This window comes from Trachypithecus francoisi, unplaced genomic scaffold, assembly GCF_009764315.1.
Source record: "Trachypithecus francoisi isolate TF-2019V2 unplaced genomic scaffold, Tfra_2.0 Lachesis_group3, whole genome shotgun sequence".
In the NCBI taxonomy this organism is placed as follows: domain Eukaryota; kingdom Metazoa; phylum Chordata; class Mammalia; order Primates; family Cercopithecidae; genus Trachypithecus; species Trachypithecus francoisi.
Genome location: NW_022681468.1, coordinates 152,429,938 through 152,447,193, shown reverse-complemented (window position 1 = coordinate 152,447,193; position 17,256 = coordinate 152,429,938). Strand labels below are relative to the sequence as shown.

Genomic DNA, 17,256 nt, shown 5'->3' with positions numbered 1-17,256 from the left:
GTAGTCTTTGAGCGTTTTTTTTATTTCTGTGGATTGGTGGTAATGTCCTCTTTGTTATTTCTGATTGTGTTTATTTGGATCTTCTCTCTTTTTTTCTTTACTTGTCTAGCTAGTGATCTACTCATCTTATTTATTCTTTCAAAAAACCAACTCCTGATGTGTTGATCTTTTGTATGGTTTTTCACATCTCAATTTCCTTGAGTTTACCTCTGATTTTGGTTATTTCTTGTCTTCTGCTAGCTCTGGGGTTGGTTTGCTCTTGTTTCTCTAGTTCCGCTAGGTGATATGTTAGTTGCTAATTTAAGATCTTTCTATTTGATGTGGGCATTTAATGCTATAAACTTTTCTCCTAACACAGCTATAGCTGTGTCCCAGATATTCTGGTATGTTTTATCTTTGTTCTCATTAGTTTCAAAGTATTTCTTGATGTCTACCTTAGTTTCATTGTTTATGCAAAAGTTACTTAGGAGCAGGTTGTTTAATTTCCATGTAACTGTGTGCTTTTGAGCAGTTTTCTTAGTATTGATTTCTATTTTTATTGTACTGTGATCCAAGAATGTGTTTGGTATAATTTGGGTTTTTTTAATTTGCTGAGGATTATTTTATAGCCAATTGTGTGGTCAATTTTGGTGTATGTGCCCACGCAAAGGAGGAAAATGTATATTCTGTTGTTTTTGGATAGAGAGTTCTGTAGGTGTATATTAGGTCCATTTTGTCAAATGTTGAGTTCAGGTCCCAAATATCTTTATTAGTTTTCTGCCTCAATTATCTAATACTGTCAGTGGGGTGTTGAAGTCTCCCACTATTACTGTTTGGTTATCTAAGTCTCTTTGTATGTTTTTAAGAAATTACCTTATAAATCTGGGTGTTCCTATGTTGCATGCATATATATTTAGGACAGTCAGATCTTCTTGTTGAATTAAAATCTTTGCCATTATATAATGTCCTTCTGTGTCTTTTTTGATTACCATTGGTTTAAAGTCTGTTTTGTCTAAAATTAGAACAGCAACCCCTGCTTTTTCCTGTTTTCCATTTACTTGGTAGATTTTTCTCCATCCCTTTACTTTAAGTCTATGGGTGTCATTACATGTCAGATGATTCTCTTGAAGACAGCATAGAGTTGGGTCTTGCTTTCTTTATTCCACCTGCCATTCTTTGCCTTTTAATTGGAACATTTAGCAAATTTACATTCAAGGTTAATATTGATCAGTTGAGGTTTGATTTTGTCATCATGTTGTTAGCTGGTTATTATTCAGACTTGATAGCTTGATTGCTTTATAGTGTTAAAGGTCTATGTACTTAAGTGTGTTTTTGTGGTGGCCAATATTAGTCTTTCCTTTCCATATTTAGCACTCCCTTAAGGACCTCTTGTAAGACAGTCTACTGGTAAGAATTCCCTCAGCATTTGCTTGTCTGAAAAAGATCTTGGTCAGGCGTGGGGGCTTACGCCTGTAATCCCAGCACTTTGGGAGACCGAGGTGGGTGGATCACCTGAGGTCAGGAGTTTGAGACTAGCTTGGCCAACATGGTGAAATCCTGTGTCTATCAATAATACAAAAATTAGCCAGGCATGGTGGCACACGCCTGTAATCCCAGCTACTCAGGAGGCTGAGGCAGGAGAATCGCTTGAACCTGGGAGGTGGAAGTTGCGGTGACCTGAGATCGCAATCACTGCACTCCAGCCTGGGTGACAGAGCAAGACTCCATCTTGGTTTTAAAAAAAAATCTTATTTTTCCTTCACGTTAGTCTGGTGCAGTTCCCTTTTTAGTGATCTGCTCCTTCTTTCTAGATGCCTTTAACATTTTGTTTTTCATTTCAGACTTGGAAATCTGATTACTGTGTGTCTTGGGGATAGTCATCTTGTACCGTATCTCACAGCGGTTCTCTGCATTTCTTGAATTTGAATGTTGGCCTCTCTAACAAGGTTAGGGAAATTTTTGTGGATGATGTCCATAACTGTGTTTCCCAAGTTGCTTGCTTTCTCTCCTTCTCTTTCAGGCTAGCCAATGAGTCATAGATTTGGTCTCTTTTCATAATCCCACGTATCTCAGAAGTTTTGTCCATTCTTTTTTGTTTCTTCTTTACTTTTGTCCAATTGAGTTACTTCAGAGAACTGGTTTTGGAGCTCTGAGATTCTTTCCTCAGCTTGGTTGATTCTGCTGTTAATACTTGTAATTGTACTATGAAATTCTTGAAGTGAGTTTTTCAGCTCTGTCAGATCAGTTTGGTTCTTTCTTTCTTTTTTTTTTTTTTTTTGACAGAGTCTTACTCTGTCACCCAGGCAATGGCACAATCTCGGCTCATTACAACCTCCGCCTCCGAGGTTCAAATGATTCTTCTGCCTCAGCCTCTCGAGTAGCTAGGATTACAGTGCCTACCACCTTGCACATTTTTAATAGAAACAGGGTTTCACCATGTTGACCAGGCTGGTCTCAGACCCCTGTCTTAAAGTGACCTGCCCACCTTGGCCTCCCAAAGTGCTGGGCTTACAGGCATGAGCCACTTCATCCAGCCTGGTTCTTTCTTAAAATTGCCATTTTGCCTTTTATCTCCTCTATCATTTCATTGTATTCCTTAGATTCCTTGGATTGGGTTTCAACTTTCTCCTGAATATTGATGATCTTTGTTCCTATCCATATTCTGAATTCTATTTCTGTCATTTCAGCCATTTCAACCTGGTGAAGAACCATTGTCGGGGAATGAGTGCAGTTGTTTGGAGGTAAGAAGATACTCTGGGATTTCGAGCTGCCAGAGTTCTTGTGCTGGTTCTTATTTGTGTGGGATAATGTTCCTTTAACTGTGGTGTAATCTGAGTATAGTCTGTTGTCTTCATTTCTGGATATTTTCAGCAGGCCGAGGCTTCGTGCAGGGTCTCTCGTAGCTGAATTCTTGTCCTTGGTTTCATGGGGTGTATATTAGCAAAGCATTTTTGGTGTTGAAGTTTTGGGCTGGTAGACAGCACTTAAGTGTAATGGCCAGTAGATAGGTTCTTGCTCATCCACGTGGCTCCTCTGCATTTCCTTGTGTTTGCAGCCATGCTCCATCTCAGTGCTTTGAGAGTGTGGGCTCCTCTCCCCCTCAAGTGTTGACTACAGATCTCAGTTTGGCACTCCTGGGTTGCACACCACAGCCCTGGGGCAAGCTCAGCCTTTATGTTGCCTGCCTGGCTTGGGGGCAGGGATCTCAGCAGTGGCAATGGCAAAGGATCTTTCACTTGTCTCTTACGGCTCTACCTTCAGAGAAATGCAGGGCCCTTACCAATCTGGGCAATTGGCCTGGAGTGGGGCAGTTGTGTGGGCTCAACCTGGAGGCCCCGTCTGGCAACAAATAGTTGGGGCAGGGAGCTCATGGGGTAGACAGACTGGCCTCGTCTCCTTATGGCGGCTGCAGCATGCTAGAAGTATAAGGCACTCAGGGTCTTTGTTCCTTCTCAGTCTGAAGTCAGCGAGGGCAGTACCCCTACAGTGGCAGTAAGCAGTAGCAGAGGTGCTCTCAGTTGCCTCTGGGAGTTCTACCCCAGAGAACAGCCACTGCCAACGAGAATGTTAAGCCAGGGGTTGGGACAACTATACTGTGGGCCTGAGCCAGGGGCCCTCCTTGATAAAGAGCAGGGTGTCAGGGCTCACAGGGAAGAGAGAATGAGCTCCTTTCCTTATGGTAAGTGTGGCATGCTGGGGCACAAATAAAGCCCTCAGACTCTTTGTTCCTTCCCCAGTCCAAGAGGAACACGGGCAAAACTGCTGCAATGGCAATGGCAGAGAGATAGTCAGTTGCCACTTTGAGCTGGATCCTAGGGAAACACAGAGCCACTACCAGTGGGAGCACTCAGTCGGGGATGGGGCAGCTGCTCTGTGGTCCCCAGCCGAGGACCCTGCCTGGTGAAGACTAGGGGGTGGGGGCTCACAGGAAAGAGAAACTGAGCTCCTCTCCATAGGATGGCTGTGACATGCTGGAGGTGCCAGCAATGTGACCAGGCCCTTTGTTCCTCCACCCCTTGCCTAGTAAGGGTGGTACCACTGCAGCAGCAATGCAAGAGGGTCTGAGGGTTGTCGCTGGGATTTCCTTTCCAGGGAAATGCAGAGCCACCACCGGCTGACGTGTTCAGGCGGAGGCAAGGTGGTTGTGCTGGGTGACCTGTTTGAGAGGCTGTATTAGTCTATTCTTGTACTGCTATAAAGAAATACCTGAGATTGGGTAATTTAGAAAGAAAAGAGGTTTAATTGGGTCACGATTCTGCCGGCCGTACGGGAAGCATGGCAGCGTCTGCTTCTGGGGACGCTTCAGGGAGCTTTGACTCACGGTGGAAAGCAAAGCAGGAGCAGGCATCTTAACGGCAGGAGCAAGACCAAGGTGGGTGGGGGGACAGTGCCACACACTTTTTAAAAACCAGAACTAGTGAGAACTCACTATCATGACAGAGTACCAACGGGGAAATCCACCCCCATGATGCAATCTCCTCCCACCAGGCCCCACCTCCAATACTGGGGATTATAATTTAACGTAAGATTTGGGCAGGGACACAGATCCTAACTATGTCAAAGGCCCGCCCAGTGAGGAGGAACAGGACCTGCCCGGAACACAGTCCAGTTGCTTTTCCATAAGGCAGCGGTGCTGTGTTGGAGGTCCTTCTTAGTCCTTAGTCTTGAGTCTTTTTGCTCCCTCCCAAGTCTGAGGGCAGCGGGAGCAGGAGCTGTAGAGAACAAAAATAGCAGGTCTGCCCACTATCGCTGGGAGTTCTGTCCCAGGGCAGCGCAGGGCTGCCAATGCTACATGAAAGTGGACTTCATTCTTGGCAGAATGTGGTAGGCTCCCATTTACCAGCACCCTGCCACACGATGGATCAAGAAATCCACACCCTCTAAACCCATGCATCTGAAAATTGGCATCATAAAAAAGTACTTTCACACATTGTGGGTTTAGAACCTGCCCGAGCACCCAAGCAGGGGTGGGGTGGGTGGGGACCCAGGTTATGAGGCCCTGCCCAATAAGAGTAGCAGGGACAGAGAATCATGAAGAAAACAGAGTGGCCACTTTTCTTTAAGGGGGCTATGCTCGGTGGAGGGCTGCATTAGTCCTTCATCTTTTCACTGTCTCCCAAGCCTGAGGACAGCAAGGACAGGCGCTCCAGAGCAGCAAAAATGGCAGGCCTGTCTGCCACCACTGGGAGCTCCATCGCAGAGCCGTGCAGAGCTGCTACCAGCACCCCAGGAGGGGTGAGGTGGCTGGGGTCCCATGTTGGAGGCCCTGCCCACTGAGGGTAAGTGGGGGCAGTGACCCACATGGAAAACAGTCTGGCCCCTTTTTCATAAGACAGCTGCACTGTGCTGGGGGCTGTGTTAGTCTTTAATCGCTTTGCTGCCTCCTGAGCCTGAGGGCAGCGGGAGCTGGGAGCTGCAGAGCAGGAAAACTAAGCGGCCTGCCTGCCACCACTGGGAGCTCCATCCCAGGGAAATGCAGAAGCCAGAGAGCTCACGCGGTACTGGGGGCTGCACTAGGGTCCTAGGCCAGTGGGCCTAGTCTGGTGGGGTACAGTGGAGGTAAGGCCTGCAGTCCGTCCACTCCTCAACCCTGTCATTTCAGCCTCTACCCCACAGACGTGTGAAGGAGTCTTGCTTCCCCCATTGCCAGAGCTGCAATAGCTGGTGCCAGGGTGCCCAGGGGTCTAAGGTCCTCAGGAAGCCATGTGCGCCTGAGTGGTGGCTCTGCCCAGCCTCTAAGCAGCTCTTCATGTCAGTCTGGAGGCCGGTTCCCGGCAGTGGGGAGCCTCTCCCGGCTCCGTGCCGATCCTGGGTGCGTAGCTGTCCGGTCTCTCTCTTCTCCCTTCTCCACAAGTTGTGTTGCTTCCCCGATGAATCCCAACTTGTCCACCTGGATGATCCAGTTGAAGCGCTAATGTTTATTCGCCACTCTTCCTCCTCTCTGTGAGAGTGGCGCACACCAGCTGCTTCTAGTCGGCCATCTTGGCAAAAAAAAAAAAAAAAAAATTCTAGTTTCTTTCTACACTGAATGGCAGTGGAACTCTAAGATTCAGTGGGACCTGGCAGTTTGTTCCCACTGGGTGGCCAATGCTACATCAAACTGGACTTCATTCTTGGCCAAATGTGGTAGGCTCGCATTTACCAGCACCCCGCCACATGATAGTGCAACAAATCCACACCCTCTAAACCCATGAATCTGAAAGTTGGCATCATAAAAAAGTACTTTCACACATTGTGGTTTTAGAATCTATTTATTTTAAGAAAACTTTTTTTAAAATTTTTCTTTCATGAATATTTCATTATTCATCACTCTATTTTCTCTGCTGTAGCTAAGCAGAATAGTGCTGAGAAAACAGTTCAAAAGTTATTGTAGAGGATTCAAACCTCCACTGGCAGCTTAAAATCTACAAAATGTTCCCTTTTGTTGTTTAAAGTAAAGGCAAATGTTGACTGCATTCTTTGGAATCACACCCAGAATATAGTGGCTGAGGGTGAGAATACAATGTACAAATGTCTGCTCAGAAGGTAAAGAAAGCCAGCAGGAAAAAAAAAAAAAAAAACTGGTCCCAGAAGGCGGAGCAAGCCAGCAAAATAGTTTTGCCATGTAACAGTATTACTGTAGAAGGAGATTCACTGGTATTTTAAATGGTTTTATTTTAAAAGATAAGAAAGTAAGAAAGGAAGAGAGAAAGATGCCTTGCCAGTATAAACTTTTGACAATGAACAGCTGCCACTTTATGTGCTTTTATTTTACTGCACCTATTAACTGTGCTTCCTTAAAATGATTTAAAGTTTTTGATTTTATAATACTCAGAAACTCAGGTCTTAAAGGCAACACCCAATGGTTAAAATCATTGCTTTAAAAATACCTTTCTAGCTGGGCACAGTCACAAGCGCATGTAGTCTCAGCTACTCAGGAGACTGGGGTGGGAGGATCACTTGAGCCCAGGAGTTCAAGGCTAGCCAGGGAAGCATGGCAGCACTCTGTCTCTGAAAATATAAAAAACAAAATACATTTCTGATAAGAAGCAAAACTAATAGCTGCTTTTCTATGTTTACAGTGCAGACCTGGGAAGGTAACATTTTTATGTAGCATGAGGTCACAGCCTGACTAGAAACTATTGTAGGGGAGATAAACAGCTGTTGGCTGGCTAGCTTGCTTCTCCTGATGAATATTTACAGCAGAGACTGGCTATAGATGCCAGCAGCTGGCCTTCCCAACAGTGTCCTAATCATTACAGACACCTGAGCAGCCTGTATTGGCCTTTGGAGCAGTGTATTCCCTTACGATTTGACCACGGTAGCCTGTTTCCCTCATGAACAGTAGAGGCCACTATTCCATGACACACGCAGGATCTCTCAGCAGCTAGTCATTCATGTAAGTAAATTATATTCCTGCTAGATGCGGAACAGATGGACCAAGGTCCAAGATAACAGCAAACATGTCCCATTTTTCACAGGTTCATAAGCTCTTGCCAGATTTGAGCATCAAGAGACTAGGTGTGGAAAACACAGATGTGGATGATAAAGTATTTGAGTATCAATCCCAAGGGCTCAGTCACTGCCTACAATTTTAATCCACCTTAAATCTTCAGAGTATGCATCCTGAGTGAATTTCTTTATGAAGTATCTGTCCTTATACCTATGCCCACATTGAAGCAGGACTTCACACTTTGACAAGTGCCAGAGATAGCTCTCACTCCACAATGTCACATATATTAGGTTACAATAATCTTATGTCCTTACAATTCTATATCTTATATATTACAATTATATACATATATATGACACCCATGATATAATAGATATTTTATGTATTATATATTATCTCTATATAATAGATAGTATATATTATATATATATTTTTTCATATATTATATATTATATTATATATACTATTATATAATATAAAATAATTATATATCTGATATATAATATAGATATATAGTAGATGATATATTATATATCAGATATAATATATTAACACATATGTTATGATATATAATATATATTTATAATTATATAAATGTCTATAATATATAAATATGATATATAAATAATAAATAAATATATAATATATAAATATATTGGGTTATATTATATAACAGACACATATAATAGATATTATATTTCACATATATGTGAGTGTATATATATATGACTCATGGAGACAAACGCAAAGGATGCCTGTCAGTCATCATACTGCAGAAACTGAATCATTCCCTTGGACATGTTTATTTTTTCTATTCATAGTCCTTTCTCTTCCCATCTCTTTAATCAATCTACCTTTCCCTTCTTCATCACAGCCTAGAAAAAAACTGCTGCCTAGAACCATTCAGCTCTCTCTCTTAACTTATGTTTTCTACTGAGTAAAACTAAAGTTTGGGAGCTATCTGTACAGTAAGCTGAGTTCATTCTACCATGTACGTGCAAGTGTGTCGGCAGACCCAGAAAGAGCATGTCATGTGCTTGCCATGACATTCACCTCTCCCCCTTATATAGACATGATAATGATCCATTTATGGGCACTTACCATGTGCTAGGCACTTCACTTTAGTGCTTCATGTGCATCATTGTTTTATACAATCTTCTAAGGTAGATATCATTATGCTCAGTTTCAGTTCACAAATAAGACAGCTTCAGGATTATAAATTACTCTACTACAAAGACACATGCACACGTATGTTTATTGCGGCACTATTCACAATAGCAAAGACTTGGAATCAACCCAAATGTCCATCTGTGACAGACTGGATTAAGAAAATGTGGCACATATACACCATGGAATACTATGCAGCCATCAAAAAGGATGAGTTTGCGTCCTTTGTAGGGACATGGATGCAGCTGGAAACCATCATTCTTAGCAAACTATCACAAGAACAGAAAACCAAACACCGCATGTTCTCACTCATAGGTGGGAACTGAACAATGAGATCACTTGGACTCGGGAAGGGGAACATCACACACTGGGGCCTATCATGGGGAGGGGGGAGGAGGGAGGGATTGCACTGGGGAGTTATACATGATATAAACGTTATGCACATGTACCCTAGAACTTAAAGTATAATAAAAAAGAAAAAAAAAAAAAAAAAGACAGCTTCTAAGAGTAAACAGCACAACCTAGGTTCTGAGTTGAAAAAAATAGGATATATGCCTGTGTCTGGCCCCAAAGCTTGGCCTGTCTGTAAAACCTCTATTGCTTCTAACAATAGGCATTGAGCAGATGGCTAGCGAGGGAGATGCTTGGGGCACAGCCCAGGGTAGGCGAAAGTTCACCTACCTGTGAGGGGAGAAATCCCAACCTTGACTACATTTATAGAAGAACTAGGTACCAGAGGGACTCTCAAATCACAGACTCATGGAATTGGCAATAAATTTAGAGAATGTTTCTCAGGTACCATGAGGTACTTTCCCAAGATAACACAATTAATTAGTGACAGAACTAGAATAAGAACCCAGTCTTGTGAGTCCTTTTTTTCTTTTTTTTTTTTTTTTTTTTTTTTTTTGAGACAGAGTTTCGCTCTTGTTGCCAGGCTGGAGTGCAATGGCATGATCTTGGCTCACTGCAACTTCCGCTTCCCAGGTACAAGCGATTCTCCTGCCTCAGCCTCCCAAGTAGCTGGGATTACAGGCATGCGCCACCACACCCAGCTAACTTTTGTATTTTTAGTAGAGACAGGGTTTCACCATGTTGGTCAGGCTGGTCTCGAACTCCTGACCTCAGGTGATCTGCCCACCTTGGTCTCCCAAAGTCCTGGGATTGTCAAGTACACTTATGTCTTCTGAGGTCATGAGAGGATACATGTTGCTCATCTAAGTCTTCTAAGTCTTATGTATTCTAAATGTTGCCTCTGGGGAAATAAAACTTCATATTCCTCTCCCTGCTTCTGGAGAAAGTAAGGGGGGCAGGGTAGAGAAGAAAGGATAACACTTGAAATACATGAAGCTTTTTTTAGCAGAGCACATTAATAAATCTTAAGCTGTGTAAAGTGTGAATGAGGGAGGAGGTGGTAAGTGCTAGAGCTAAAATGCTCTTCATAATAATATCAGGATTTTTTTTTAAATCACAACTGGGAGACAGAGAAGCAGCAGGAGAGAAAGCTGAACAATGTCATGAGACTCTGAAATCTAAGTTGGTGGAAATGGAGAAGGGACTTTCAGAGGACCAGAAAAGCTGGTATTTAAGTTAGAATATTTTCTAAACAGCGCTGCAACATGAGCACATGATTACTTCAATATCCAGTAAAATCTGTCACACATAGTTGTAGATATTTGCTTGTGCAAGTTGCTTCTTGTTGTCTCGTTGTTATGGTTTGAATGCATGTGTACTTTCAAATTTCATATATTGAAACCTAACACCAAGACAATGGAATTAGAAGGCAGGGCCTTTGGGAGGTGATTAATATCCTTAAAAAAGAGGCTACAGAGAACATTTGTCTTTTTTTTTTTTTCTTTTTCTTTTTTTTGCCTTTCTGCTCTTCCACCTTGTGAGGACACAGCAACAAGGTACCCTCTTGGAAGCAGAAAGCAGCTCTCACCAGACATCAAATCTGCCAGCACATTGATCTTGGACTCCCTACCCTTCAGAACTGTGAGACATTTCTGTTGTTCATAACTTACCCTGTCTATGGTATTTTGTTATAGCAGGAGAAATCGACTAAGATACTCTTACAAGTGAATTTTGGAAGAAAGAAAGAGTTATGTCTGAACTTTAGGTCAACGCTGGATCAGAGATAAACAAATAGCCATTAGTTACAGAATGAAGTATTCAACAAATACTAGGAGAAATTATTTGTAGAAATTTTCGGGGGAAAAAAAACCCAACAGAACAGAACACAGAAGGGGGATGAAGAAAGGCAATCTTAGAATCAAAGAGTGGGTGGCTTCTGCTGACATCTAGATTATAGAAGATTCTTCAACAGTGTTGTTTTCTTTCCTCTTCATGCTCTCAGAGGAGTCAGTAACTTTCCCACCACACAAGAGGCAAACCATTTGGAAGGTTATAGAATTCCACCAGATTTTAATTGTGAGGTTGTAGGGTAGGTAGGTGTTAATTTTTCTTCTCAAATTAGAATGATTTTCCCTGGGTTTTATTATTGGATTCCATGCTCTGTTGTAAGAATATTTTAATGCAAATGAACTAAAATTGTATAATTTTTTGCTGTCATCTTTCATCCAAAGCACATAAAATTCCTAAGTTTCACTCAAAGTTCTAGCAGTACATTGTAAATTTCTTAAAGTACTGTGGATAACTATAGATAATGTTGTACTTCACTATGCTAAGAAAATATTTTTTAAACAAAATTTCTGTTTATTCTATTTTTAGAAAATAATCAGTTAAATTGACTTTCTCACCTCTAGACACTTCTCGGAGAACCATGAAAACAAATTCAACGCAGAATAGTGACCTTCCTTGAGTCACTTTAATTCATCATCTGCATCTGCATCTCCATTCTGATGCAAGTAGATGGAAGTTTTGCCTTGGTCATTCCTAGCTGTTAATTGAAAACGCTCTATTATCTTTTCTAAAATCAAGTTATGTTCTTGAGATTGTATATTTTTTAAAAATTCTGAAACTCAATTTCTTACTAATTCATATTAGCTTTTTTTCATACTAGCTTTTTTTAAGTGAACTTGTACCATATTCTCCATAGAGTTAATATCTTGGTTGGAACCTTTCCACTCAAGAAATAAATGGTCCAGTGAAGAAAGTAATATGCCATTATCATCCTTATGCTTGAAAATCTGTAGAATTTTGGAACTAGAAAAAACAACTGAGACAACTGAGTTCTAGAGAAGTTAAGTGACTCACCTTGGGTTACACAGATAACTAGTAATAGAAGGCAGAACACACAGTATCAGAAAAACTTGGGTTTATGAGATTTTGAAGGGCAGTTCAGTCTCTCAAATACATTTTTAAAGAGAGGCTTGCACATAGTGAACATTCAACAAATAGAAATTAAATGAATGTAGAAATGTACATACTTGTAGAAATGTACATACTAGGCTTGCTCAAATCTGTTTTTGAATCCCTTCAATACATTTTTTATTTCATCCAATCTTTGACAAACCTGACAAAAAACAAGCAATGGGGAAAGGACTCCCTATTCAATAAATGGTGCTGGGATAACTTTGGGCTAGCCATATGCAGAAGATTGAAACTGAACCCCTTGCTTACACCATGTACAAAAACCAACTTAAGATGGATTAAAGACTTAAATGTAAAACCCAAATATTTAAAAAAAAAAAAAAACCTGGAAAACAACCTAGGCAATAGTATTTTTGCCATAGGAACTGGCAAAGATTTCATTATGAAGACTCCAAAAGCAATTGCAGCAAAACCAAAACTTCACAAATGGGATTTAAGTAAAGAGTTTCTGCACATCAAAAGAAACTATCGATAAATAGACAGCCTACAGAATGCGAGAAATTATTTACAAACTATGCATCTGACAAAGGTCTAATATCCAGCATCTATAAAGAACTTAAACAAATTTACAAGAATAAAAAAACCTCATTAAAAAGTGGGCAAAGGACATGAACAGATACTTTTTTAAAGAAGACATACCTGGGGCCAACAAGTATATTTTTAAAAAGTTCATTATCACTGATCATTAGAGAAATGCAAATCAAAACCACAGTATGGTACCATCTCACACCAGTCAGAATGGTTATTATTAAAAGTCAAAAAATAACAGATGCTGCAGAGGTTGTAAAGGAAAAGGAACTTATACACTCGTGGTGGGAGTGTAAATTAGTTCAGCCATTGTGGAAAGCAGAGTGGTGATTCCCCAAAGAACTAAAAACAGAACTACCATTTGACCCAGAAATCTCATTACTGGGTATATACCCAAAGAAATATAAATCATTCTATCATAAGGACACATGCACGTATACGTTCACTGCAGTACTATTCACAATAGCAAAGACATGGAATCAATCTAAATGCCTATCAATGGTAGATTAGATTTTTAAGATGTGGTATATAAACACTGTGGAATATTATGCAGCCATAAAAAAGAACTAGGTCATGTTCTTCGGAGGAACATGGATGGAGTTTAGAGGCCATTATCCTTGGCAAACTAACATAAGAGCAGAAACCCAAATACTGCATGTTCTCACTTATAAGTGGGAGCTAAATTATGAGAACAGATAGACACAAAAGAGGGGAATATCAGACACTGGGGACTACCTGAGAGTGGAGGATGGGAAAAGGGAGAGGAGCAGAAAAAAATAACTATTTTGTACTAGGTTTATTACCTGGGTGATAAAATAATCTGTACAACGAATGACACGAATTTACCTATATAACAAATTGTACATGTGCCCCTGAACCTAAAATAGAAGTTTTTTAAAAATTAAAGTATTTTCATTTCAGTTATGATACTTTTTAGCTCCAACATTTTTTAGTTTTTTTTTTTACATTTTCTATTTATCAATATTTTCATTCTGTTCATACATTGTTGTGTTTACTTTTCCTAGATCTTCTTTTAAGTCCTTGAGCATCTTTGTCAGAGTTGCTTTAAAGTATTTGTCTAGCAAGTTCACCATCTGGATTTTCTCGGGGTTTCTTTTTTTTTTTTAAATGGGAGCCACATTTTCCCATTTTTTAATATGCTTGGTGATGTTTCTTGTTGAAAAATGAACATCTGGATTATAATGAAGTAATTCTGACAAGAAGTTTCTCCTCCTTTCCCAGGGTTTGCTAATTTCGGTTTATTTTATTTTATTTTATTTTTGATTGTTATAGACTGTCTGCAAGGGATGAGCCTGAGGTGTTAGCATTTTCTCAGGTCTTTTGAGCCTGCACCTGTCCCTAGGCATGACAGTAACTCTCTGAATTTCTCTGTATATGTGGTTACTTTTGAATGTCTAAGATTTTAAATATCTGGCTCCCCAAACCAGATTACAATGAAGGGATAGCACATTGAGGGTAGACTATCAAAAGAGTGCTGACCCTTTAAATCCTCTGAAAGTTGATTCATCTTTGGGGGAGAGCCTTGCAATGGAGTGGGCAGGGTGTAACAATGGCTGCCTACATATGTGTCTGCATCTCCAAGATCGAAAATAGCAATCATGGATCAGATCATAGATCCCCAATTTATGAAGGACAGGGCTTTGAGGCTTACCTGGCTCCCACAATGGGTATGGAGGTGTTGCCTGCCCTTGGGGTGGAGCATGGGAGATGGGTAGCTGCTTCCCTGCTAAAAGCTGAACTTACCCACAGTTTGTCATCCAAACCTTCCCCTGGAAGTTGTAAGCCTTCAAATAGATTCTAAAGTTCCAAAAGTTAGATCAGATAGGTTTTGCCAGTGCAGTTGTTGTCTGGGTAGGAAGACAGATTCCTGGTGCTTCCTGCCTTACCATCGTCCCAGAATCCTCAACATAATCCAGTTTTATAAAACTAGGGAACCAACCCTAACCCAAAAAAAGAATTTAAACCTCTCCTCCATCGAGTCTTCCTCTGCAGAGCAGAGGATCCACTGTTGGTGTCCCTGTGGCCCAGTTGGAAGGTGAGGGAAGTAATACAGTGACAGAGAAGGAGAAGTCTACAGTGAAAGAGTAGTGACCCCAGAGAAAAGAGCCCAAGAGGCTCACAGGCCACCATTTGCAGGCTTCCAAATTAAAACAGTATTCAGTTAAAAAGGACAATGCAAGACCCGGCTAAGGGAGTAAGGAGCTAGAGAAGGAGAAGCATGACAAGATTTTCCAGTGGCTAGCAGGAAACAAGGCTCAAATATTCCCTGAGTTGGAGTCTCACTGTTCTTATGACTTTTTACCTGGTGCCCCTACCCTCAGATATGGATGTAAGGAAAGAGTTTTAAAAGATTATGCTAAAAGGATACTAAATATACGACTTGATAGTCATTGCAATTAGTTGCGTTCTTGATTCAACCTCTCATTCCAGCTGCTTGATAATCTCTAGGATCCTACATCTGCACTTACCGTGTCAGCCGGTCCACACAGCTTGCTGTCACACTTCAGTTCCATAAATGGCTGCCTACAGAGGAAAGCTTCACATGTGCCTAAAAACTCCCTCCAGATCGTCATCAGCCCGTATTCAATCACAAGAAGGTCTTTCAATCTGAAACTCCAGATATATTAATATCTACAGCTGTACAAGCCAGCCCAGTTCTGGGAAGGAAGGAAGGAAGGGAATGGGTGAAGACAAGAGTGAGTGGTGGGTGGGGAGGGCTGTTCTGTACATGTTCCTATCACTTTAGTAGCTCATCAAAGACAGCAAACGTCAGCACTTCTTGATTTGGTTTTGACTACCCCAAATTTCTACAATTACAGATTCTTGTTTTAAGTCCTGGTAAAACCTTTTCCCTTGGGGCTAGGGAACTGTGCAAAGGAAAGAATAATACTGGAAGAGTGTTAAATGGTGCTACATCTTTATAAGCAACAGCTCTCCCTACCTCCACCTATTTGTGCCCTCCGTACGCCCACATACCAGCCAATCTGGAAATGAGAAAAAACACTACAAAAGAGGAGAAGCAGACTCAGTCCCTCTTTAGGGACCTTGGTGCCAGCTACAAAGAAAAGGCCACTACAGAGGTAAAAAAAAAAAAAAAATCTTTCTCCTAACTTTGCCATCCACTCCCCCATCATGCTCTTAAGACTTAAAACCACAAGTCAACAGAGCTTCTCCACATTGTTCTTTTTCCCTTTTCATTCGGATTCCAAAATAATCAGAGAAACTCCACCTCACTTCCTCACTCCACAGGAGATGAACCATGCAGTTTGGTAAAATTCTTTTGCATCCTGCAATCAGATTTCTATTTCTCCTCTCTTCCTCTGATTTAGCTTTCATTTCCTGGACAACAATGGTTAGAAAGTTGCCTCAGTAACAAGCCTTGGCATTTCTCACAAAGTCCAAATTGGTAACTTCCACCGAAGAGCCCAGTGGCTCATCCCAAATGTGCTCTCTAATTTATGCTCTGTCTGATCCAAAACTGCTCTGTGAATTTCCCACTGTCATGTTCCTGCAGTTCAGTCAGTCATTTTGTAGAAGCACATGATCCTCAGGATCCCAGCAGTATATGGCACTGCTGCAAAAATTATTTTTATCTCTGGCTGCTCTGTGATGACTCAGAAAATATATAAGACATAGATGAGAAGATAACAAAATTGTGTTTCCAGAGGTATATTATAGTGGCCTGTTATGTAATCCCCTCCAAAAAAGAAAAAAAGACCTGTATTCACTTTATCCACACGATGGTGCTAGCCTCAAAAAAATTGCCCTCCTCAGTCTTGCAAGAACAATGAAAACAGTTCCACTTTCCTCTCATTAATGGCAAAGCTGTATACTGTAGCCAAGGCATCAGTTTTCTAGGGGGACGTTAATTCTGTAAGTAAGCACCTAAAATAGATGGGTTCATCCTAATCCCCTTCCTCAGCCCACTTCCCAGGGAGATAAAAAGGAACAAAATCACTCTTCTTTTCAACTCACTGATTCAATCATTTTAGCAACCCTGGGGCGTAAGAGTGATTCATGCTGGGCTTTTGGATGTGTGCAATCTTGGCACAGACCCTTACTATGCCTCAGAGGGAGCTGAGTGACTTGAGAGTATGTGGGGGAGCGCTAGTCAACCAGCAGTCTAAGGCTCCTCATTGGGTTCTAATAGGTGCTGCGGGGAATGAAAGAAGATGGGAGCACCAGACATTTCACTGGGGTCACTGAATGAAAAAAGTGGATTCAACGTGGGCGCCTTCCAGGCTAATGGGCAAAGAAAACTAGGAAGTCTGTTTTGGGCGTCTCAACTCAAAATTATGCTCTCCACCTGTCTAATGACCAAGTTTCACCAGCTGCCTCTCCTTTTTATGGAATTGAAATCTTTCACTTAAATGTTTTAAAAGCTCAGGGTAATCTTGTTAAGCATGCTAAGTAGTGTTTAGGTAACATTAAGATGCCAAATGGAACCAATTACCAGGTGTATAAACAAACAATTTTTAAAAGTCTGAAACCTGTCAAAACCAAAAAGGACTCTCAACTTTAGAAAGGGAGAACCAACTGAAGCTCTTTAATGGCTCCAAGTAAGCCCTTACCTGAAGCTGATACTAATAACAATGATAGCCAGGAGCAGTGATATGGGTCCAAAATATCTTCAGACCTGGCCCTGGACACGGCAGCTTGATGACGCCTGTGGTTTGGGAACTAGCACAAGGCACCACTTACCGTTACACGCAAACATCCCCCTCTGGCCTGCCATGTACTTTTGACGCTTTTACATGTTTAAACCCTCCAACTTTAGACCAGCTGCTAAGAATATTATT

General features: G+C 41.3%; 1 protein-coding gene and 1 long non-coding RNA gene across 2 annotated transcripts in view; one reads left to right on the top strand and one right to left on the bottom strand.

Moving 5' to 3' along the window:
- Positions 1–15,351, top strand: part of TMCO5A (transmembrane and coiled-coil domains 5A) — a 56,443-nt gene extending 41,092 nt beyond the window's left edge. Inside the window, exons 13-14 of the mRNA XM_033190626.1 lie at positions 13,730–13,799; positions 14,888–15,351. Coding sequence (XP_033046517.1) covers positions 13,730–13,747 — 18 coding nt within the window. The 3' untranslated portion in view covers positions 13,748–13,799; positions 14,888–15,351. The remainder of the gene's footprint in view (positions 1–13,729; positions 13,800–14,887) is intronic.
- LOC117070897 lies at positions 1,019–15,950 on the bottom strand. The gene is made up of 4 exons (XR_004432097.1): positions 15,937–15,950; positions 3,216–3,219; positions 2,505–2,514; positions 1,019–1,134 (listed from the first exon to the last, which is right to left on the bottom strand). It is a non-coding gene; the product is annotated as an uncharacterized LOC117070897 (long non-coding RNA).
- Between the last annotated feature and the right edge of the window lie 1,306 nt (positions 15,951–17,256).